At 47.4% G+C, this 25,084-nt stretch overlaps 1 protein-coding gene across 1 annotated transcript; it reads left to right on the forward strand.

Annotated features, from left to right (window-relative positions):
- Window positions 1–20,311: 20,311 nt before the first annotated feature.
- Window positions 20,312–24,302, forward strand: LOC103179725 (nuclear factor 7, brain-like). Its single transcript, XM_007895121.2, has 6 exons — window positions 20,312–20,725; window positions 21,762–21,857; window positions 21,947–22,177; window positions 22,990–23,012; window positions 23,110–23,222; window positions 23,614–24,302. The coding sequence occupies exons 1-6, from the start codon at window positions 20,315–20,317 to the stop codon at window positions 24,213–24,215; spliced, it is 1,476 nt and encodes a 491-aa protein (XP_007893312.2). The 5' UTR covers window positions 20,312–20,314; the 3' UTR covers window positions 24,216–24,302.
- The last annotated feature ends 782 nt before the right edge of the window (window positions 24,303–25,084 follow it).

Below are 25,084 nucleotides of genomic sequence, written 5' to 3' on the forward strand. Positions count from 1 at the left end.
CCCTACATCTGTCCGTGATCTGGTTGCAGATCTGCTCTTCTGTCTCCTCCCCGCTATGTGGAAACAAAATGAAGATGGTAGGAGAGGTACGACCTAAACCACTCAAGGACAAGGCCTTGAAGGTTGAGGTGGGAGGACAAGCGGTGGAGGAGGATAGCGTGGTCGACCGTATCGAATGCTGCCGATAGGTCGAGGAGGACGAGGAGGCAGAGGGAGCCCTGGTCACAGATGGTCAAGATGTCGTTGGTGACTTTGACCAGGGCGGTTTCTGTGCTACGGGCAGCACGGAAACCTGACTGAAGGGGTTTGAATAATGCATGGGTGGAGAGGAAAGAGCGCAGCTGGGAGGCGACAACTCTTTCAAGGGCCTTGGACAGGAAGGGGAGGTTGGAGATGGGCCGGTAGCTTGATAGCTGCGACGCGTCAAGGGAGGATTTTTCCAAAGTGGGAGTGATGATGGCAGTTTTTAGGGGAATGGGAACAGAGCCAGAGGAGAGGGACAAGTTGACGATGTCTGTAATAGGTGGGGCAAGGAGGTGGAGCTGAGAGATAAGGAGTGGAGTGGGGATGGGGTCAAGGGAGCAGGTGGTGGGTTTCAAGGACAGGATGAGTTTGATGACAGAGGGTGGGGAAACGGGTTCGAAGGTGTGTAGGGGAGGATGGGTAGGAGTCGGAGTGTGGGAGGGAAGGGGTGGGGGAGTAGGTGGAAGTTGGACGGGAAGTGACAGCGGAGCGGATTCTTCGCCTCCAGAATTATCCTGGAGTAGAAGGACGACTTGGCCGAGGCTAGAGTGGAGCGGTAGATTTTGAGGAGGTCCAGCCAGATTTGTCGGTGGACCGTTAGGCCAGATTTGAGGCAGGTGCATTCAGCGGCCCACACCTGGCTCTTCACTGAGCGGAGCTGGGTGGTGAACCAGGGGGAGGAGCGAGAGTAGGAGACAGTATGGAAGGTGATGGGGGCAAGAGTGTCGAGTGTGGAGGAGAGGGTGTTGTGGAGGAGGGTGAGAGCAGAAGAGGGGTCAGTGAGGGTTGAAGGCCAGAGGGAGAGGAGTTCAGAGGACTCCAAGGCAGCGGTTAGAGATTGTGGGGGTAACTTCTTCCAGGGGCAGTAGAAGATGGTGGTGAGTCTGGTGGAGGTGGGGAGGGGGGTGGAGGTGGTGAAGGAGATGAAGTGGTGATCGGAGACGGCCTTGTCGGTAATGGTGACATCCGAGACACTGAGGCCCCGGGTGATCACCAAATAAAGTGGGTGGCCGTGACTGTGAGTGGAGGAGTTGATGTGGAGGGAGAGGTTGAACGAGGAGAGCAGGGCGGAGAAGTCCGAGGAGAAGGAGCAGGAGTGGGTCAAGTGCAGGTTGAAGTCGCCCAGGATGATGAGGTGATCAGAGCAGAGGCAGAGAGATGTAAGTGGATGGAAATATCGGAGATGAAGGTGGGAGAGGTTTTAGGGGGCCGGTAGAGGAGGAGGATTTTGAGTGAGACGAAGGAGGGGTGGGAGAGGGTGAGGTGCTCAAAAGAGGGGAAAGAGCTAGAGGAGTAGGGGGATAGGGAACGTGGTGTCCTTGAGATAAGGGCTACACCACCGCCACGGCGGTTGGTGCGAGAGATGTGGTGGGAGGTGTAGCCGGGTGGTGTGGCCTCTGTGAGGGTGAAGGTGTCGCCTGGAGTGAGCCAGGTTTCCGTTAAGGCCATGATGTCAACGCTCTCATCAAGAATGAGATCGTTGATGACCAGGGCCTTGTTACAGAGGCAGCGGACGTTTTGTAGTACGATGTGGAGGGAGCGGTTGACAGAAGGGTGTGTGGGGAGGGAGCGGGGTCCAGGTTGTGAGGCAGGGGTGGGGGGAATAGGGATGAGGGAGGAGAGATCTTTACGTTCACCTGAACAGGCACAAATGTGGCCTTAGATTAACTCTCCCAGCACTGAGTGTCACCCAAGACTGTGAGTTCCAAATAGCGCCTGTACCCACAACCATCTGACTCAGAGGCGAAAGTGTTACCGACTGATCCAGGATGACACACATCTTTGTCACATCTGGGCAATATCCCTCAAACACGTGCTCACATTCCTTGTTAATAATAGCCTGTCAGATATCAATAAATGTACATCATTCACATTTTAAACATCAGAAGATATGAGGCATTTACCTGGGCTGAAGCTGTCTGTTATCTCTCTCCAGACTGTGTACAGTATAGGCCCTTTATAGGTAAATCACCCTCAGATAATGACAGCGTAAAACCCTCATCACTGATTCTGAAATAAGAGATAGTTCACATTATAAAGTGAATCTTTTGTGCAAGACTTGTAATCTATAACAATATAATTATATAATAATCCCTACATTTGATATAGCGCCTTATCACTCTTCGAGACATCTTAAAACGTTTCATAGAATATACTGTAAATAGAATTGTCTGTATATTTTGTGGGCAAAACTCGGCAGCCGACTGTGTACTACAGTCCCACAAACAGTCGCGCATTGAAGTGACCAATTATTTTTGTTTTTTTAAGGTTCCTCCTTACTGCGAGGTAAAGAGAGGTTTGTGTGGAGTGAGGAAATTTGCCCAACAATTCGTCCTGAAATCAAACCCAAGTCTCTCGCTTGCGAGGCAAGTGCTCTAACCACTGAGCTATCTATCTACTCCCACCTCCCGTCTCTATCTCTCTACTCCCCCGCTCCATCTCTCTATTCCTCCACTTCTTCGCTCTACACTACCCCCTCCCCACTCCATCTCCCTAGCCCCCTACTCCATTTATCTACCCCCCCCCCACTACTTCTCTCTACCCCACCCCTTCTCTCTACCCCACCCCCCACTTCTCTCTACCCCCCCAAACTTCTTCTCTACACCCTCCACTTCTCTCTACATTCCCCCCCACCCACTTCATCTCTCTACACCACCCCCACTCCATCCCTCTACTCCCCCCCTCCATCTTTGCCCCCCCCTCCATCTCTCTACTCCATCTCCCTCTATCTCATTACTTCAACCTCCTCCATCTCTCTACTACCCCCACTCAATCTCTCCCCCCCACTCCATCCCTCTACTGCCCCCACTCCATCTCTCCACACACCCCCTCTCCATCTCTCTATCCATCTCTCTACTCCCTCCATCTCTATCTCTCTACCCCCTCCCAGCTCTATCTCTCTACTCCCTCTCCATCTCTCTACCCCCTCACTTACTCAATCTCTCTACTCCCCCATCTCCATCTCTCTAACCGCTCCCTCACCATCTCTACTCGCCCTCTCCTGATCTCTCCACCTCCCCCTCCCCATCTCTCTACTTCCCCCTCCCCATCTCTCTACTCCCTCCTCCCCATCTCTCTGCTCTCTCCTCTCCATCTCTCTACCCCACTCCCCATCTCTCCACCCTCCCTCCTCCCCACCACTCCATCACTCCACCCCTCCTCCTACTCCTCCATCTCTCTACCTCTCCTCCGTTTCTCCACCCCTTCTCCGTCTCTCCACCCTTCTTCCTGCTCCTCCGTCTCTCCACTCCTCCTCCCCCTCCGTCTCTCTACCTCTGCTTCTCCTCCATTTCTCCACCCTCCTCCTCCATCTCTCCACTCCTCTGTCTCTCCACTCCTCCTCCCTCTCCGTCTCTCCACTCCCCTCTTCTGTCTCTTTTCCCATCCTCCCTCTCTTCCATCTCTCCATCCCTCCTCCCCCTCCATCTCTCCAGCCCCCTCCCCCCCTCCACCTCCTCCGTCTCTCCAGCCCACTCCCCCCCCCTCTCCACCCCCATTCCCCCTCTCTCTACTCTACCTTCCTGTCTCTCTACCCCTCTCTCCGTCTCTCTACCGCCCTCCATCTTTCTAACACCCCTTCTCTGTCTACCTACTCCCCCTCTTTCTCCCTACCATCCCCTTTCAGTCTCTCTACTCTCCCCTTTTTTAGGTGGGAAGTGAAAATTGTGTTTTTCAAAAAGAAATGGCAGTCTCTTCCCCCTCACCACCCCGTGGGGAAATATCATGGGCCATCTTCATTCAAACTGATCTTCTGAAACCAAATTGATCTCATGATCTCTGGTGATCTTTTTAATCCCTAGAGATCTCTGGTGGCCTCTTCTGATCTCTTGTGATCTTGTGTTATCTCATGTGATCTCTCATGATTGCTTGTTATCTCCTGGGATATTGTATGTTCTCTTGTGGTCGCCTGTGATCCTTGGTGGTGGGGTGGGAGGGGAGTGGGGGGCTGTGGAGAGAGGGCACAGAGAGAAGGTAATGTGGTTGGAAATAACGCACATTTCTCTGCCCACCAGCTGTGCTGGAGCCCGAGAGAGAGTGAGAGAGAGGCCGCCTCACCACACATTACCTTTCTCAATCGCAAATTAACTGAGGACAGGATGGCAGCACAGCATGGGACAAGAGCAACCTGCAGCTATACAGTGGCCTTCACACGGGGTAACATCCCGAGTGTTCAACAGTGGAGCAGAACGCTGAGCTGGGCAGAGAGGGGAGGTGACCGTAGGCGAGGTCACAGAAAAATGTTATCATGACAGGGTGGGACAGGACGACATGGTACAGGACGGGCTGTAACTGGGGTCGGGGTCAGATATTGTTCTGAGTTGTTTTGTAGTGAATTCACTGACAATGTAAGTCTGCAACATTGCCCCCCCCCCCCCCATGGGAACTGGTGTTGTGGGGAACAGAGGTGGCAAAACACAACAACAACTTGTATTTACACACTGCCCATCACGTCTCGGAGCGCTTCACAGGGCTGTGACTGGCGACTGATCCGGGGGGTGGGGGGGAGGTGACAATAGACATGATCAGTCGGAGGTTCTTAGACAGGATCTGTGGAGTCCTGTAACTCAGTGGGTAGAGTGCTTGCCTCGCAAATGAGAGGACTCGGGATCGATTCCCAGACAGGGCGAAACCTTAGACAAGTCTTCTTACTCCGCACTCTCTACTTATCTATCAGTAAGTGGGAACACGGATGTTAGTCGATAGTTGGATCGCTTTTCCTTAGGTAATAATCCCTCAAAAAAAAATTGGGGTCACTTAATCCACGACTGTTTGTGGTACACTGTTGTATGCAATTGGCTGCCATGTTTTACCCCAAAATACACAGTCAATCCACTTCATAATATATTCTGTGAAGCGCTTTGAGACATCTCAACAATGTTAAAACCATTATATCAAATGCAGGGGATTCTAATTATTATTATTAAGACAGAAAGAGAGGGGCAAGACTGAGAGGCAGAGGGAGGGAGTCCCGGAGATTAGATGTGTGGGCACTGAAGACTCGGCGACTGAGGGTGAGGGGGTAGAGGGGAGGGGGGAGATGGGGTGGGACTGAGTCAAACAAGCCGGGGTGGGGGGGAATGCAGGGAGAAGAGGAGTGGGGTTCATCAAGCTTCAACACCATTAAGTACTCCCAAAATGCTACCCCATGTGAAGGGCGCTGCATAAATGCAAGTTGTTGTGGGATGTCGATGTTGGTTTTATTTTCCGACAATATATAGTCACTACACTTGAATTCTACAAGTGAAGCGCTTGGAAATAATAATAATCTTTGCATTTGATATAGGGTCTAATCAGGTCTTCGAGATGACTCAAAGTCTATACTCTAAAGTGTGGTCACTGTATATTTCATTGCCGATGTGCTGATGTATCAGATGCTGCAGTGTATTCTGATTGTTGTTGGCGTTACCTGTGTACTTTAGCTCACGGCTGGTCGCTCTTTGCCTGGATTACAATAAAACTTTCTATTCTGTATGTGAACCCATGATATTGTACAAACATCAACGCCAGACACTGTGTTACTGAGATCCCAGCCACAGGAGTCAACGACTGATGCTTCAATCTGTATTTTGACAGTTTAAGGAATTCAACTTTGAACTGAGAGAAAGACAGACCCATTGTAGAGAGTGAGTAAGACACATACATACTTCAGAGAGAGAGAGATAGAGAGAGATCCATTACACAGAGAGAGAGAGAGACCCATCATAGGGAGAAAGACGCATTATAGAGAGAGAGGTCTGTCAATGAGAAAGATATCCATCACAGAGAGAGATGATCCATGACATGCCAGAGAGAAATATGATCTATCAAGTAAGAGAGATCCATGAGGAAGAGAGAGGGAGACCCATCACAAAGAGACAAACATACACATATATATATATAGAGAGAGAGAGAGATCGACTCTTGAGAGACAGAGAGGGTGAGACACCCTTCATAGAGAGGGAGAGAGATGTTAAGGTCTGTGAGAATAGGATCAATTATGATACCCATGATCAATCATGGTATGAAACCCTCTGGTTAGATTTGTGTATGTGTGTGTATATATATATATGTGTGTATACGTATATATAAATCTGTCCACCTTGACCTTCCTTCCCTGTGGAAGTACTCAGTGTGTCAGGGAGCCCACAAGAGCCAGGTCCCTTGTTCATTCTCGTCAGTGACCCAGATACTACTCAGGAAGTGACCACAGTTCAACAACCTTCAGTTGAACTTGAGAAAACAGCACCAGCACGTAATCAAATTGATCCATAACTTGAGGTGGGGAAACGTCAGGGACTGAGGGCTGAGCTATCAGACATGGCCTGGGAGGCATTACTCAATGACAAAACAGTTTTAAAAAAACTTTAGGCAAATTTCCTTACTTCACACAAGCCGCTGTTTACCGAGCAGTAAGTAGGAACCTGTTTGGTAGTCGATTGGTGGATTGTTTTCCATGATTAATAATTCCTCCATCCCCCCAAAAAATTTAGTTACTCAATCTACGACTGTTTGTGGGACACTGTGCTCGATTGGCTTCCGCTTTTCACCCACAAAATTCATAATCAATCCACTACAATATTTTGTGAAGTGCTTTGAGACGTCTCAATGATGTGATAAGGCGCTATGTGAAAATGCAAATATTATTATTATTTTTATTAATTGAGGATAAATGAACATCATTAAATAACATGATGCAGTGCACAAAGGTCAAGTAATATAGCTAAGTGCAGGAGGGCAAAATAAACAAAACACAACAAGAATCAATAGGAAAATAAACAGGAGATAAAAGAAGAAAAGGAAGGTTTATATAGCTTGTATGTTCATCTCTGCAAATATTATTCCTCCCGCCCTCCTGCCTTTGGGGTATCCCAAGGCTCCATCCTTGGCCTCCTTCTTTTCCTCATTTAATGCTCCCTCACAGTGATGTGGGGTACACTTCCACATGTTTGCAGATGACACCCAAATCTACTCCTCATCCAGCTATGACTTCAGGTCCCCGGATGTCCTGTCAGCTTGTTTGTTGGCCATCAAGGGCTGGACATCAAGGTGTTCTGTTCGACCCTGAGCTGTCCTTTCTTCCTCATATCCGCGCCACAACTGGCACCGCTTTCCATCACCTCCGGAATGTCGCCAGACTACGGCACTACCTCACCCCTCACGCGGCTGAAACTCTGGTCCACGCCTTTATCACCTCAAGGCTGGACTATGGAAACTCTCTCCTCGCCGGCCTTCCCGGCCCTCCCTCCACACTGCAGGTCATTCAGAACACTGCAGCTCGTGTACTGTCCCGTACCAGGCTTCGGGACCACATCACTCCCACCCTCGCTCCCCTCCACTGGCTCCCCATCCCCCAGAGGATCGATTTCAAGATCCTCATCCTCACCTACAAGGCCATTCACGGCCTCGCTCCCTCCTACCTCTCCGACCTACCTGCCTGTACCCTCCGTTCCTCTGGCTCTGGTCTACTCCACATCCCCCGCCCCAACCGCCCTACCATCGGTGCCGGACCTTCAGCCTCTCAGCCCCGAGGCTCTGGAACTCTATCCCCCAGTGCCTTCGCCGCTTCCTCCCTTTCCTCCTTCAAGGCCGGTCTCAAGACCTTTCTCTTTGACCGAGCCTTCAGCTCCCCTCTCGACTCTCTACCCCCTCCTCGCTCCCTCCCTTCCCTCCCCTCACCCTGACCATTTCCCTGACCCAACTGTACAGCGCCTTGGGACGTCCTCCCGACGTGAAAGGCGCTCCATAAATGGAATCTTGTTGTTGTTGTTGTTGTTGGATGAGCGCAAACTTCCTGCTTGTCCCTCGTCCCCTCCGCTCCACCATTGGGGGCCTGGTTTCAGCTACTACGCAACAAAACTTTGGACCTCCCTCCCTCAGTCCCTCCACCTTGACCTCTCCTCCTCCTTTTTCAGATCACGCCTGAAGTCCTTCCACATCAACAGTGTTTACAGTCATATCCTCCCTCCCCCCGGCTCGGCGTCAGGCTCAGCCACTGTTAAGTGTTCTGAGAGGATACCCTGCATGAAGGGCGCTGTGTAACTGCAATTTGTTGTTGTTGGTGACAAGTGCTATTGCGAAGTAAAGGAGGGCAAAATAAATAAACATACACCAGAATGGATCAACAGGAAAATAAAAAGGGAGACAAAAGAAAGGAAGATTTATAAAGCTGGTAGTTTTAATTCTTCTGCCTCTTCCCCTGTAATCCCCCCTCCTCCCTGTAATACCCTATAATGCTCTCACCACATAATGCCCTCCCACTGTAATCCCCGCCCCCCACCGCATTGTATTCACACAAACAAGAGAGAATCACATGGAAATTGGGGTCAAACCACATACTCTTAAAACAATAACCAACAGATTGTCAGAGGCTCAGAATCAAACCCGGGACAGAAAAGAGGATAAAGTTTCTCAGTGAAAGTTTGGGTGGACGTGTGGCGATGAGACATGTTGTCAGTCTTGTAAAATGACACCTGTCCCCGACCTTCCCAGGTCTCACTGTCAGGGGCAGAGGGGTGGGGGGTGACATCAGAGCCTCATAGACCCCACCCCACAGCCACACCCCCCAGACCCCACCCTCAGGTGACCAAGTGATTGGTTGTTTCCTGTTGACAGACTCTGTGGCCAATCCCACAGTCCACAATGACTTGTTGCCCACCCGCACCTCCCAGTAATGTCTCCCCGATGTGAAGCCCTCAGATCTCAGGACAATGGGATCGTCACTAAACCCCTTCGGGGAGTGAGGGAGCGGCTGCTCTTCATCTCCGTCTCTCACACTGGTCCGGTCCTCACTCAGGATGAGCCGGGGATGGGCTGTGTCAGGATCCAGAGTCAGAGCGGCCGGAGCTGAGAGAGAGAGAGAAACAACACCAAGTGGAGTGAGGGGGTCCCAGTGCAGTGGGGGGGGGGGGGGGGGGGGTGCAGGAGTGAGGGCGGGCACTAGGGGGCGGTGTGTGAGTGGGTGGTCAGAGGGTCAGTTGCTGAACACAGGACACACAGCCCTGAGGGTGTCCCGCCGCCAGGCCGCCAGCAGAGGGCGCTGGTGACCGTGTGACTGGAGTCGCTGTTGGTGAAAACGCTCACACAGCGCCACCTGCTGACGTCACGCGGTAACTACAAGAGTACAGAGCTCTGCGCTGTGTTACAGTGACATCTCATCACCAACAATGTTTAATTTAGGATCAGGTGAGTGTCAGATATTCACACACCTTCAGTCTGAGAGTGGGAGACATGTACCTGGGCTGATGCTGTGTATTATCTCTCTCCAGACTGTGTACTGTAGAGGCCCTTTGTATATCCCCACAGGCAGATCCCCCCCAGACACTGACAGCACAAACTCCTCATTGATCCTGAAATAAGAGACGATCACATTATAAAGTGAAACTGCACATTGTGTTTGGTTTGCGCATTAAATTCTGTGGATATTTTGTAAGAACATTTCATACCTTCTGTTCCAAGAACTTTCCTCCTATTGAAATAAAACACTGAGACACAACATTGTTAACTCAAATATAGAAAATAGAATTCTATAGCACAGTTTATTGTGATTAAGATAATAATAATCCATACATGGTTTGTGCCACAGCTGAAGTGTTTTGAAGAGGATGTTGGCTTTGCAGGGACACCGCAGGCCCTGGGAGTGACTGATGTGGGTTCAGTTCAGTACTGAGTGACAGCAGCAGAGTCGCTATCAGAATATAACAAATAATCAATAAAATCTCTGGGCTGTTTAACAGTCAGACTTTGATTTTCTGCTCCAGACTGTGTGTAACTTCTACTGAACTCAATTATAATTTAATCTCATTACCTGCAGAAAGGTCAGAGTGCCTTTTTCCATCTGTTTCTGTATATCTGAGAGATTTTGTTGGATAGAATCTAAATTTTTCTAAATCTGTCGCAGATTATTCTCCATTTGGTGTAAAATCAGGTCCTCTCGCTCTCTGAGCTCTCAGATTACACACTGCTCTCTGTCAATGAGGCTCTGGCGCATTTTAGTAAACTCTGCCTTGACGTGGTACTCCAGTTTCTGCAAAATGAAGCGTCAGACATCACACTGCGCACGGTAAAGAGAGAAACATGACTGAGATCCCAGACATCAGCCCCGACACACTCACTTTAACTTGTAAAATCTTTTCTTTTTGTTTCTCTTTAGCTTCTAGAGCAGTGGCCTTCCTCTGTGTGAGAGAAACTAATGAGGATTTTATTTTATCCTGGAATTAAACATAAACGCTGAGAAAATTCTTGTTTAAGCAAACACAGAATGAGGTAAGACTGAGCACGATTGACAAGCTGGTGTTGTACTTTATAAATCTGAACAGCCTCCTGTATTGGCATGAAGTGGCGATTTCTGAGCATCTCTGCAAATCAGACAGATCAATTTCTTGTCATTTCACAAAACAGCTTCAGTTCCTCCTGATGCTCCTCACAGCGACGCTCACTTTTTCTCGGTGTCAGAGTCAGGCTAAGACATCGAGCTCTCTCCACCAGACTCACCTCGATTAACCCTCAGGTTACTTTTACTAACAACCTGTCGACATTCAGGACAGGAATCTGTCCCCTGTGTTTCCCGGTTCTGTGTGATACAGGATCAACAGTAGTTGTGGCTGCACTCCAAGATAACAGGATCAGTAAAGAGATCCAGACAAACAGGACAGTTTAGCTTCTTGGTCCAGCTCTGATCCTGGTGTCTAGACGCCATGTTTAGCTCCTTTCTCCCTGGTTCTAACTGTTCTCACAGTCTCAGGGTATCGGTGGTGTGTGTGACCCACCCTGTGAGAGAGTTCAGTTAACTCTCTTATCAATGTATAAGACCTGGACTTTGGACCTGGGATTGTGCATAAAGTCCAGGATTGAACTGTGAAGAGATTGATGTGTAAACAGGGCAAAGTTCATTCCAGTGTGGGTGAGGAGACAGGATGAGAAAGTAACAGACTCAGATAGGGTGGAACGAGGAAAAGAAACTGTCTCCAACAATCCCAATCTCCACTGTCCACATGGACACCTCTTTATTGGTCATACTTTTTATAATATGATTCAGTAACATCAGAACAACAACAACTTGTACTTATCAGTGCCCTCCATGCTATAGTGCCCTCCAAGAATTACTTAGCATCTTGGATGAATTTTCCTCTTCAAAATCTAATATATTATTGTTGTGAAATTCTGCGTCTAATTTCCCAGGACAACAAAATCCTGATGGCCTCTTGGGTGGCCCAGGATGCTCTTCAGCTGTGGGATTCTTAGTGCTGGGAGATAGAGAAGAACATCCCCTTCCTGTCCAGATAGAACCAAGTCTTCCTGCATGCCGCCCGCTTCTGTCACCGTGACATTTAACTGACGTAATGAATCCCCCCACTCCCCCGTCAGAACGCTGTGGTCTGTGATCTCCACACCCCCTGATCCCGACATCGGGTTTTCTGTGGCCGATGTTTTTGTTATAAAAGGAAGCATTTTTTATTTGTAGCAGCCTTTCGCTGAGAGCGGCAAGTGGCAAGTTATGCGACTGTATTGTTGATATCTCAGAGCGGACTTTAAATGCTTTTGTTAACTTTCGAGTCCTGATGCTTGTCTTTATTCAGCAGGTTCTTGGTGATTGAGTGCGCGCTGGGGCGGGTGGGTGGGTGTGTGGGTCGGTCGGTGGTTTGAAGTGCGGGATTTTATCACAAGGTCAGTTTGGGTGAACACACAGGCTTTTTAGCTCGTCTGATCTCATCCATCCAGAACTCTCCTGCTTGTTCTAGGTTTCCTTCCAATTGATAAATAAACAATCTTCCCTCCACCCCCTCCCACCCCCCCCACACACACACACACCTGTAGCTCAGTGGTCTTGCAAGCGAGAGGACCTGGGGTCAATTCTCGGGCAGGGTGAAAAGTTGGGATGGTTTCCTTATTCCACACACCTCCGTTTGCCTGGTAGTGAGCGGGAAACTGTTTGTGCAGCCGCTGAAAAAGGGATCAGGTGGTCAATGCTGAAAAGGAGCAAATAATGGCAACCAAGTGTGAGATGGAAACTTCAGCGTGTTGTTTCTGTGTTATTTGTGTGTTGTTTGTATTTTGTGTGTTTGGGCTGTTACCATGTTGTTTGGGTGTCGGTGTGATTGTGTGTTGTCTGTTGGTATGTTGTTTGTGTGTTGTGTTTGTACATTATTTACCTGTAGCTGATGCTGACTTGCGTTGTCTATTGTTTGTGTTTGTTGTTTGTGTGATGTGTGTGTATTTGTGTGTGGTATATTGTTTTTGTATTGTTTATGTATGTCGTTTGTATGTTATATGTTTGTGTGCTTTATGTTGGGACGTCCTCCCGATGTGACAGGTGCTATACAAATGTAATCTTGCTGTTGTTGTTTGTATGTTGTTTGTGTGCTGTATGTTTTTGTGTTGGGTTTGTGTGTTGTACATTGCTGATATGTTGTTTGTATGTGTTTATGTATGTTCTGAGCCTGTAGCTGACGCTGACTTGCTGTGTGTCAGGTTCTGGTTGTGTCTTATTGCTGGTGTTGGTGTTGATTGTGACGTACTGCTGTTTTCTGCTCCTTTTGGCTCCTTCTGCTCTCCATCGTCCTGTACACCACCAGACGAGGTGAGTACCACCTGCTCTGCGCTGGTCTGGCTCAGGCACTCACACCCTCACCTCCGGGTACAAGATTGTGGGTTCAAGCCCCACCTCGGAGACTTTGAGCTGCCAATTCTAGGCTGACACTCCAGTGCAGTGCTGGGAGAGCGCTGCCTTGTCAGAGGTGTCGTCCTTCAGCTGAGACATTATACCAAGGTCCCGTCTGTGTCTGTTCAGGTAGACGTGAAAGATCTCACAACGCTATTTGAAACGAAAAGAGGGTTTCTCTCTCCCAGTACCCTGGCCGACAAACCCCCAAATAAAATTGATCTCTCACCCCATGGCTGTTTGTGAGATGTTGCTGTGCGTAAATTAGCTGCCGGGTTTGCCCACAAACACACGGACGCAACACTTTCCTGTGAATCCTGTGAAGCGCTTTCAGACATCTCGACGATGTGATAAGAACTGATATCAAATGCCAGGATTATTGCGATGATGATTATTATGATATAATCTCCTGTGAATACCTTCTCTGTGAATCATGTCCCTCTGGGTGTTCACGAGGGCGTTTAAGCTCCGGGACACTACCCCACGTGAAGGGTACTATATAAATACTAGTTGTTGTTGTTGACGAACTGTCATCTCTGTTCATTTCAGCACAAACAGTAAGGAAAAAGAGTGAAAGGAAAGGGAAGCAGACGGCACGGCCTGAGCAGGTACCAACATTCGGGCTGGTAGACATTACATTGACTGACTTTATATCAAATCCCTCCATGCCTCCCACCAACCGCACCACCTCTGCAAGCCCACTCCCCCCCAGCCCCGACCTCAGCTCTGCTAACTCACCTGTAAGCCTTGCTCAGTTGCTAACACTCTTGCCTCAGAGTTCAAGCCTCACGTCAGGGACTTTGAGTTCACAGTCTATGCTCACCCTTCAAGACTGGAGCATCAGCCTAGACTGTGAGCTCAGAGACTTGAACCCACAGCCTTGTGTTTCAGGGATGAGAGTATTACTGGCTGAGCCAGGCTCAGTACCCTCTAACCCTGGCGCTGTCTCTCATGCGCCTTCTGCTTGTCTATCTGCTTTTCAATAGGGACCGGTCGAGTGTCCGTAGCCAAAGCCCCCGGGCTAAACATGGCACTAACGTGCGATATTTCATAACCCTTTTCTGAATTAAGAAATGTGCATTGGGTGACTTTCTAAATCATCTGATGCTCTGTGGAAATCTCTCTCTGCCAAGTCAGAGATTTAGAAACGTGAGAATTGAGTTTTTCTTATCAAGAGATTTCTTGGGGTTGGGGTGAGGGGGAGTCGGACAGGATATAGGAACAGGAGGAGGCCATTCAGACCCTCAAGCCTGTTCTTACATTCTATAAGTTCATAGCTGATCTGTACTTCAACTACAATTACCCGCCCATGCCACGTATCCCTTGATACCCTGACCTAACAACCGTCTATGCACCTCAGTCTTGGAGATGTGAATGGATCCAGCCATAATCCACAGCCATTTGGGAGAGAGTTCCAGATTTCCACTATCCTTTCTATGTGAAAAAACGCTTCCTGATTTCACTCCTAAACAGTCTCGCTCTAATTTTAAGATGATGCCGCCTTGTTCTGGATTCCCCCCTCCCACCAGAGGAAAGAGTTTCTCTGTAGCTACCCTATCCAATCCCTTTAGCATTTCAAACACCTCAAGCTTCTGAACTCAAGGGAAGAGAGGATGTGTGTGTGCATTTCAATGGTCCAGTGGCCAGAGCTGCAGCTTACAGACTGGGCCCTCTCGACTCTCTACCCCCTCCTCGCTCCCTCCCTTCTCTTCCCTCACCCTGACCATTTCCTCCACTGCTCGGGTCCCGACCCAACTGTCCAGCGCCTTGGGACGTCCTCCCGACGTGAAAGGCGCTCTATAAATGCAATCTTGTTGTTGTTTGCTGGATGGAATCCCAGCAGGTCTGTGCTACCTGTTCTGGTCACAGCGGGAGGTTAAATTGATCCCTTAATGTTCAGGGTTAGAGAGGGTAAAGTAAGCCATGGGTCCTGCTCCTGGGCCCTCTGCAGCAGCAAATGTGTGTCAGCCGTGTGGGGAGAGGACAGGCTCAGCTGTCTACTGGCTTGACACTCCCTGGACAGGTTCACGGCTCACAGAGGGAGAGTGGTCACTGGTGGTGGAGAGAGGGCATAGAGAGAAGGTAATGTGGTTGGAAATAGCACACATTACCCTCCCCACCAGCTGTGCTGGAGCCCGAGAGAGAGAGAGGGCACCTCACGTCACATCACCTGCCTCTATCACAAACTAACTGAGGACGGGATGGCACAGCGTGGCAACAATGAAGCAGACGTTGAGCCGGGCAGCGAGGGGAGGTGACCACAGACACCGTCACTGAGGAAGGTGTTCGTTGGGGTCACTCAATCCACCACTGTTTGTGGGACACTGTTGTATGCAATTCGCTGCCATGTTTTGTCCACAAAATACACGTCAATCTACTTCATAACATATTTGTGGAGTCCTGTAGCTCAGTGGTTAGAGCACTCGGTTTGCAAGTGAGAGACCTGAGTTCAATTCCCGGCAGGTCAGGGCCAAACCTTGGGCAAGTTTCCTTACTCCACACTCCTAATAATCCCTCCAAATCCAAAAACAATAATAAATTGGTCATTTTCAATCTACGACTGTTTGTGGGACATTGCTGTGCGCAATTGGCTGCCGCGTTTGCCCACAAATATACAGTCAATTCACTTTACAGTGTGTTCTGTGAAGCACTTTGGGACGTCCTCCTGACGTGAAAAGCGCTATATCAAATGCAAGGATTATTATTATTATTATTCTGTGAAGCACTTTGAGACCTCTCAACAATGTTATAAGCCATTACATCAAATGCAAGGGATTCTTATAATTATTATTAAGGCAGAAAGAGAGGGGGCGAGACTGAGAGGCCGAGGGAGGGAGTCCCAGAAATTAGATGTGTAGGCACTGAATATTCGGCCACTGAGGGTGAGAAGGCAGAGGGGAGGGGGGAGATGGGATGGGACTGAGTCAAACAAGCCAGGGTGGGGGAGGTGGTGTGGGGAGAAGAGGAGTGGGGTTCATAAAGCTCCACCACCATTAAGTACTCTTGAGATGCAAACCCATGTGAAGGGCACTGTACAAATGGCAAGTTGTTGTGGGATGTCAATGTGGGTTTTATTTGCTGACAATATACAGTCACTACACTGAACCTACACTTGAGCACTACAACAATAATAATAATCTTTGCATTTGATAAAGGGCCTTAAGTCTTCAAGACGTCTCAAAGCGCTTCACAGTCTATACTGTAAAGTGTAGTGACTGTATATTTTGTTGCCTATGTTCTGATGTATCAGATGCTGCAGCGAGTGTTCGGATTGTTGTTGGCGTTACCTGTGTACTTTAGCTCACGGCTGGTCACTGTTCGCCTGGATTACAATAAACCTTTCTGTTCTGTATGTGAACCCGTGATATTATACAAACGTCAACCCCAGACACTGTCACTGAGATCCCAGCCACAGGCTGTGTAGAGATCGAGGAGTCAACGACTGATGCTTCAGTCTGTATTTTGACGTTTTAAGGGATTCTACTTTGAACTGAAAGAAAGACAGACCCATCGTAGAGAGTGAGAGTGAGTGAGACACATGCAAACGACACGGAGAGAGTGAGAAAGAGATAGAGATCTATCACAGAGTGTGAGATAGAGAGAGAGAGAGAGAGATGATCCATGAGATGGCAGAGAGAAATATGATCTATCAAGAGATAGAGAGATATCCATGAGGAAGCGAGAGAGACCCATCACAAAGAGAGAAACACACACAAACCACATAGCGAGAGAGAGGGAGAGACAAATATTGACCCTTGAAAAGGAGAGAGAGATCCATCACAGAGAAGACACACACACCCCACACACACAGGTAGAGTCTAGGCGCTAAATGAAAATGCTAGGATTATTATTATTTTTATTAGTTGAGGATCAATGGACATCATTAAAGATCACAATGCAGTGCACAAAAGACAAGTTATATAGCAGGAGAGCAAAATAAACAAAACACAACAAGGATCAATAGGAAAAGAAACAGGAGATAAAAGAATAGGAAGATTTATAAAACTTGTATGTTTATCTCTGCAAAAGATTTTTTTCCTCCCGCCCTCACACAGTCCCCTTCTTTTCCTCATTTACCAGCTCCCTCACAGTGATGTGGGGTAAACTTCCACATGTTTGCAAATGACACCCAAATCTACTCCTCATCCAGCTATGACTCCAGGTCCCCGGATGTCCTGAAAGCTTGTTGGACATCAAGACCCGGATGAGCGCAAACTTCCTGCTTGTCCATCGTCCCCTCCGCTTCACCATTCGTTTCAGCCATTACACCAGAAAACTTTGAACTTCCCTCAGTCATTCCGCCTTGATCCCTCCTCCTCCTTTTTCAGATCATGGCTGAAGTCCTTTCACTTCAACAGTGTTTACGTTAATATCCTCCCTCCCCCTGGCCCGGCGTCAGGTCCTGCATGAAGGGTGCTGTGTTGGTGGTGGTGACAAGTGTTATTACGAAGTAAAGGAGGGCAAAATAAATAAACATACACCAGAATGGATCAATAGGAAAATAAAAAGGGAAATGGAAAAGAAGATTTATAAAGCTTGTAGTTTTAATTCCAACACTCATCCCCTGTAAACTCTCCCCTTGTAATTCCTCCTGTAATCCCCCCCTCCCACCTGTAATACCCTCCCCCCAACGCATTATATTCCCACAAACAAGAGACAAAGAATCACGTGGAAACCGGGGCAAAACCACGTCACTGTTAGTACAATAACCGGCAGATAGTCAGAGGCTCAGAATCAAACCAGGGATAGAAGAGAGAATAAAGATTTTCAGTGAAAGTTTGGGTGAAAGTGTAGACATGAAATATGTTGTCAGCGTTGTAAAATGACACCTGTCCCTCCTCATAGTCCAGGTAAACTCCAACTTTCTTGGGTCTCGCTATTAGGGACAGGTGGGTGAAAGGTGAAGTCGGAACCTCATAATAGTCCATGCCCCCAATCTCACCGGACCTGAGAGAGAGAAAAATAACCCAATGAGTGGTTGCGTTGATTGAGGAGAGAATAAATTAACACTGAATAATTTTCAGTATTTACACTGAAGCGCTTTGGGACGCTGCCCCGTGAGAAGGGTGATATATGAACACAAGTTGTTGTTTTCCTTTTGCAAAAGTAGCTGCTGATGACACCAGCCACCTCATGGGCTGAGCGAACAGATAATCGTGAAGACAAACATCCTCCCCGTGCAAAAACAAACCTCTCAATGAAAATACCTGCTCCCGCATGTGAAAGCAACTCTCTCTTGTGCCAGTGAATCTGTGTCTCTCTCTCTGTGTCTGTCAGCATGTGTACCATTCTTCACACGGTGGCTCGCTCGGAGCTTTACACAAGAAGAAGAAGCTTTGCATTTGGTACAGAGGCTTTCACATCAGGAAGACATCTCAAAGCAATTCACTGTCAATTGTAGTGACTTTGGTTTGTAGGTGAATGTAAAGGCTGATCTGAAATTCACTCTGTTATGGTGTTAGTTTTACAGCACTGGGAGGTGCACAGCATTGTCAGAGTTGCAGACTTTTTGATGAGACATTAACCTGAAGTGCTATGTACGCTTGTTCATGTGGATGTTAAAGATCCTAGATATGATTGGAAACTTGAAGGGAGATACCCCAAATAAAATAGGTCATTCACTTCATATATATTTGTGGGACATGGATGTGTGTAGATTGGCTGTCACGTTTGCTTTCAAAATATACAGTAATTGCACTTTACAGTGGATCCTGTGAATTGCTTTAAGACGTCCCCTGAAGACAAAGCTGCTGCATAAAATGCACGGATTATTAGTATTATATTAAATACAATACAATTATAAAGGGTCATCATAACTTCCTGACATTTGTATTTTATGCCCCTTTTTATAAGACTGAATATCCCGTACGCTTTTTTAACAGCTTTATTTACCTGTACTGCCAGTGTCATAGATTTCATTATGTGGATCCCCAGGTCTCTCTGTTCCTGCACCCCCTTTGAGATCAGGTTTATACTGGTTTGTGTCTGGATTGCACCCAATGTTTAAACTTTGCTCCAAATAAAGTGTTTGATACAAGTATCCCCTTGTTCTTGTGTCTCAGTGCATCTAAAACTATTGATCTGGGTTTTACTTATTCAATCTCAGTTCAAAATGTTTTGTAACGTCTATGAGGTTCCCTCTGAGTTGTGTTTTCTCAAGACTGAACAACAACAAATTACACTTGTATATTGCCCTTCACGTTGGAAAGACATGACAGGGCACTGGGCAATCGGGTTTGGGACCTGAGCTGGGAGTTTGGGTCCGGAGGGGTGGAAGGCAGTGGTGGGGGGGGCACAGTGGTTGTGGTAGGGTGACCTAACACAGAGTCGAAGTGGAAAGTCTTTAGACGGTACTTGAAGAATGGAAGAGAGGTGGGGGGAGGGGGGGGGGGGGAGTTGGAGGGATTGCAGGATAGAGTACCAGAGTGTGGGGGCAGAGATGCTGAATGACGACCACCAGGAATCCTGAAACAGGCCAGTTTCCATCGAACGGAGGGAACGGACAGGTTAATATGAGGTTTGGAAGGTCAGAAAGGTAGGGGAGACCAAAACCCATGGAGCACTTTGAAGGTGAGAACGAAGGTTTGAACTAGAGAAGAGCCCAAGTTTGTCAAATCATTGCTCACAGCAAAGATTAGATTAGAGTCAGTAGATGTGTAGGTTCACGCTTCACGACAATGTAGTCTTGTCTGAAGGCCGTCAAATATTGTTATTCATGTTCATGCGTAAACACTCATTGCTCTCCTCTGCACTATATCCACTATATATATACACTATATATATATATATATACACAATATACACTATATATTGTGTCTCAGTGACAAGAACTTTATGCCTTCCTCCAGGTGGGGTCTGACCAGAGTGCTGAGTATATCTGCGCTGAGCACTGAGAGAACCCATCACCCCATCGTCGTCTGGCTTCACTGGCTCCCCATCCCTCAGAGAATCAAGTTCAAAACCCTTGTTCTCACCTTGAAAGCCCTCCATGGTCTTGCTCCCCTCTACCTCTGTAATGCACATAGCACAGTCCCACAAACAGTGGTAGATTTAGTGACTAAAATTTTTTTTGAAGGGATTATTACCCTGAGAAAAGTGATCCATCAATCGACTAACAACTTGGTTCCTATTTACTGCTTGGCAAACAGAGGTGTGTGGAGTAAGGTGACTTGCCCAACATTTCGCCCTGCCTAGGATTCGAATCAGGATCCTCTCACTTGCGAGGTGAGTGATCTAACCATTACAGGACGCTACAGGACTCCACAACCAGAAAGATGCAGTGAGAGGGTTAATCTGTCACTCAGTATTCACTTAGTTGATCAGTAAAGATTACAGGCCGGAGCTGAAGAGCAAGTGATTGGTTATCGGGGAGGAGCCACTCCTCACAAACAGCGAAGTGAAAGCAATTTTGAAATAGTGAGTGCTGAAGGTGAAATGGCTTCTCAACACCAGACTCACGGTCTGACCGAGGAGTTAATTTGTCCGGTTTGTCTGGATCTCTTTACGGATCCAGTTCTCCTGTGTTGTAGCCACAGCTTCTGCCGCTCCTGTATCACACGGTTCTGGGAAAATCAGGGAGAAAACACTTGTCCTGTATGTCAGGAGACATTCCCGGAAAGGAATCTCAGGACCAATCGGGCCCTGGCCAACCTGTCAGAGAAAGCTCAGGAGTTGAGTCTGACCCCAAAAGAGACAGGCATTAAACGTCGCTGTGAGAAACACCAGGAAGAACTGAAGCTGTTCTGTAAAAATGACAAGAAATTGATATGTTTAGTTTGCAGAGATTCCTGGGAACACAGAGGTCACAGCTTCCTGCCCATTGACGAAGCTGTTAAAATGTACAAGGTAAAAGGATCCTCACACAGGATTCATTCTATTACATTTTCACATTCAAATAATTTGATTCTGTTGTGTTTCCAGTTGAACGTTGACAAGATGGAGGCCCTCCTGCTTGGCTCCCATCAGCTCCTCCTCACTTTAGGTGCTGACAGCAACAATATTCTAGAAATTTCCTACCCCAAAAAATTACATTTGTGAAGCGCCCTTCAAGTCAGGAGGACATCCTAAGGAACTAAAGAGTCAGAGATCAGGATGGTGGTGATGGGGGACAGGCTTGGGATGAGGGAGGGCAGAAAGCTAAGAGGGCGGCTGAAGGCACGGTCAAAAAATAGGATCTTCAGTCACTTCTTGAAGTGATGCAAAGGGACTGTGGGATGGAGTTCCAAAGTGTGAGGGGCAGAGAGGCAGAAAGCCTGGCTGCCAATCTTAGGGTGGGTCGGGCGGCAGACATGGAGCAGGCCGGATCTTGCTAAATGGAGGGAGTAGGCAGGTGTGTAGAGAGTCTGCAGGTCGGAGAGGTAGGAGGGAGCAAGGCCATTGAGGGCCTTGAAAGTGAGGACAAAGATTTCGAATTCTATCCTCTGAGGGATGGGGAGCCAGTGGAGTTGGGGGTGATGTGGTTACGGAGCCTGGTGCAGGAGAGGATACGAGCTGCAGAGTTCTGGATGATCTGCAGGTTGTGGAGGGATGAGTTGGGGGGGCTGACAAGTAGGGAGTTTACGTAGTCGAGCCTTGAGGTGACGAATGCGTGTATGAGGGTTTCGACGGCCTGAGGGGTGAGGCAGTGGTGGAGTCCAGCAATGTTGCGGAGGTGGGGTAAGGCAGAGCGGGTGATGGCATGGATATGGGGGAGAAAGGGCAGTTAAGGGTTGAACAAGACCGCCAGATTCCTGATGGGCTTGGTGAGGCGGAGTCAGCATCCATGAATGCCGATGCTGGAGAGACTCATGCTGGAGAGGGATTGTGTGGACGGTCAAAGTCTGACTGTTAAACACACAGTGAAAGGTCACATATCAATGTAATTTGTTGTCATTTATTCCAGAATAAAGTGAAATCCTCCTTAGCTTCTCTCACACAGAGGAAGGCCACTGCTCTCAGAGCTAAAGAGGAACAGAAACAAAAGATTTCACAAGTTCAGGTAAGTTGTTTCGGGGCTGATGTCTGAGCTCTCAGTCGTGTGTCTCTCTTCACCGTGCGCGGTGTGATGTCTGACGCTTCATTTTGCAGAAACAGGTAAACAGTCTGGAGAACCACGTCACGGCAGAGTTTGCTAAAATGCGCCAGAGCCTCACTGACAGAGAGCAGCGTGTAATCCGAGAGCTCAGAGAGCGAGAGGAAGAGATTTTACACCAAATGGAGAATAATCTGCGACAGATTCAGGACAAATTAGATTCTACTCAACAAAATCTCTCAGAGTTACAGAAACAGATGGAAAAGGAGGCGCTCACCTTTCTGCTGGTAAAGAGATTAAATTATAATTGAGTTCAGTAAAAGTTACACACAGTCTGGAGCAGAAAGTCAAAGTCTGACTGTTAAACAGCCCAGTGATTTATTGATTATTTGGCATATTCTGATAGCGACTCTGCTGCTGTCACTCAGTACACAACTGAACTCACATAAAATAATAATATAAGAATCCTTGTATTTGATATAGCGCTTTTCTTCCAGACGCTTCAAAGCGCTTCACAGAATATGCTGTAAAGTGAATTGACCGTATATTTGTGGGTGAAGCGTGGCTGTCAATTACGCACAGCAGTGTCCCACAAACAGTTGTGGATTGAAAATGACCAATTTATTATTGTTTTTGTTTTTTGGAGGGATTATTATTTGGCGTGTGGAGTAAGGAAACTTGCCCAAAGTTTCACCCTGACCTGGAATCAGTCACTCCCAGGGCCTGCGGTGTCCCTGCAAAGCCAACATGCAGGGACACTTCAGCTGTGGTTATCCTGGGGTTAACATTTATTTATCATTGTGAGAATGTTATCAATTACCTTCTAATTACAGTGTAATCCTGTTAATGTTCTGTTTACTGCATTTTTACTGTAAGTTACTGAGTGTGAGGGTGTGTGTCTAAGCGGTATCACTGTGTGTCCCTGCCTATAACCACTTTATATCTAAACTTTCTGGTCTTTGGAGACAACACTGAGTGACTAACATTCCTATAATAATTACAGTAAACTGTGTGCTGTAGAATTTTATTCTCTGTTATCTGAGTTTACAATGTTGTGTCTCAGTGTGAGCTCAGATTTGTCTGTGTTTCATTTCTTTAGGAGGAAAGTGCTCGGAAAACAAGGTATGAAAATTTCTTTACAAAATATCACCGGAATTTAATGCGCAAACCAAACACAATGTGCAGTTTCACTTTATAATGTGATCGTCTCTTATTTCAGGATCAATGAGGAGTTTGTGCTGTCAGTGTCTGGGGGGGATCTGCCTGTGGGGATATACAAAGGGCCTCTACAGTACACAGTCTGGAGAGAGATAATACACAGCATCAGCCCAGGTACATGTCTCCCACTCTCAGACTGAAGGTGTGTGAATATCTGACACTCACCTGATCCTAAATTAAACATTGTTGGTGATGAGATGTCACTGTAACACAGCGCAGAGCTCTGTACTCTTGTAGTTACCGCGTGACGTCAGCAGGTGGCGCTGTGTGAGCGTTTTCACCAACAGCGACTCCAGTCACACGGTCACCAGCGCCCTCTGCTGGCGGCCTGGCGGCGGGACACCCTCAGGGCTGTGTGTCCTGTGTTCAGCAACTGACCCTCTGACCACCCACTCACACACCGCCCCCTAGTGCCCGCCCTCACTCCTGCACCCCCCCCCCCCCCCCCCCCCCCACTGCACTGGGACCCCCTCACTCCACTTGGTGTTGTTTCTCTCTCTCTCAGCTCCGGCCGCTCTGACTCTGGATCCTGACACAGCCCATCCCCGGCTCATCCTGAGTGAGGACCGGACCAGTGTGAGAGACGGAGATGAAGAGCAGCCGCTCCCTCACTCCCCGAAGAGGTTCAGTTACTATCCCATTGTCCTGGGATCTGAGGGCTTCACATCGGGGAGACATTACTGGGAGGTGCAGGTGGGCAACAAGTCATTGTGGACTGTGGGATTGGCCACAGAGTCTGTCGACAGGAAACAACCAATCACTTGGTCACCTGAGGGTGGGGTCTGGGCGGTGGGACTGGTGGACGAGGTCTATGAGGCTCTGACATCACCCCCCACCCCTCTGCCCCTGACAGTGGGACCTGGGAAGGTCGGAGTGTTCCTGGACTATGAAGAGGGACAGATATCATTTTATAACGTTGACAACATGTCTCATCTCCACACTTTCACCCAAACTTTCACTGAGAAACTTTATCCTCTGTTCAGTCCCAAATTTAATGTTTTATGGGCAAATTGTGAGCCGCTGACAATCTGCTGGTCTCCTACTGTCCTGGCCAACAATCCCCCAAATAAACTGATCATAGGCTTGATGGCTATTTGTGGGCTATGAAGCACTTTGGGACATCTTCCCGTGTGAATGATGGCACTTTCTAGTGTAAATTGTATTACAGTGCTGTCCACAAAATTGGCTTCCACGTTTGCCTACAAAATACTCAGTCACTCCACTTTACACTAAATCCTGTGAAGCTCTTTGGGGCCTGCCAACACCATGATAAGGCAATATATCAAATGCAAGGATTATTGTTATTACAAGGGAAAAGAATGCTGATTTGGATAAAAAAAATTCAGTCGCAATTATAAATACAGTGAAATTAGGTTAATTGCATACCCGATTGGACAGTCAAAATTATTCAACAAACCATAGAATTCACAAAGTGGGACTTTAATTCAGCCATTTATTTATTGATTCCATTAAGATTTTCCATGTCGCTTTCTATTTAGTTTATTTAAGTAATAGTCATTAATAAACATTTAAATTTATCTTCACTTTCATTTACATTTAGCAATATCAATATCAATAGTTTGCAAAACATAACTTTCCAGAACATTGCTAGAAATTTGTTGTGTAGAAGGTAGTGATTGGGTCTATGCATTTATCCTGACTCAGATTAGTTGGTTTAAATCAATAGTCACAGGCAATATACCGAAATATCCATAAGTAAGGGATTCTTTTACTGATCTATATTTTTACATTAGCTTTGAGATTTCTAAATTCTATTAAGTACACTGAGTGGTTAAATTATCCGATATTCCATTTACTGTTTTTTTATTCTATCATTTCCAAGAATTAAAACATTTTTAATAACCTTAACATATACTATTAATAAAGACATTTTCTTTAAAAAGTGTAATTAGTAAGGTTTGTGATAAGGCGCTATATCAAAAAATGCAAGGATTATTGTAATTATTACATTAAAA

This window comes from Callorhinchus milii, unplaced genomic scaffold (genome assembly GCF_018977255.1).
Source record: "Callorhinchus milii isolate IMCB2004 unplaced genomic scaffold, IMCB_Cmil_1.0 Scaffold30, whole genome shotgun sequence".
In the NCBI taxonomy this organism is placed as follows: Eukaryota; Metazoa; Chordata; class Chondrichthyes; order Chimaeriformes; family Callorhinchidae; genus Callorhinchus; species Callorhinchus milii.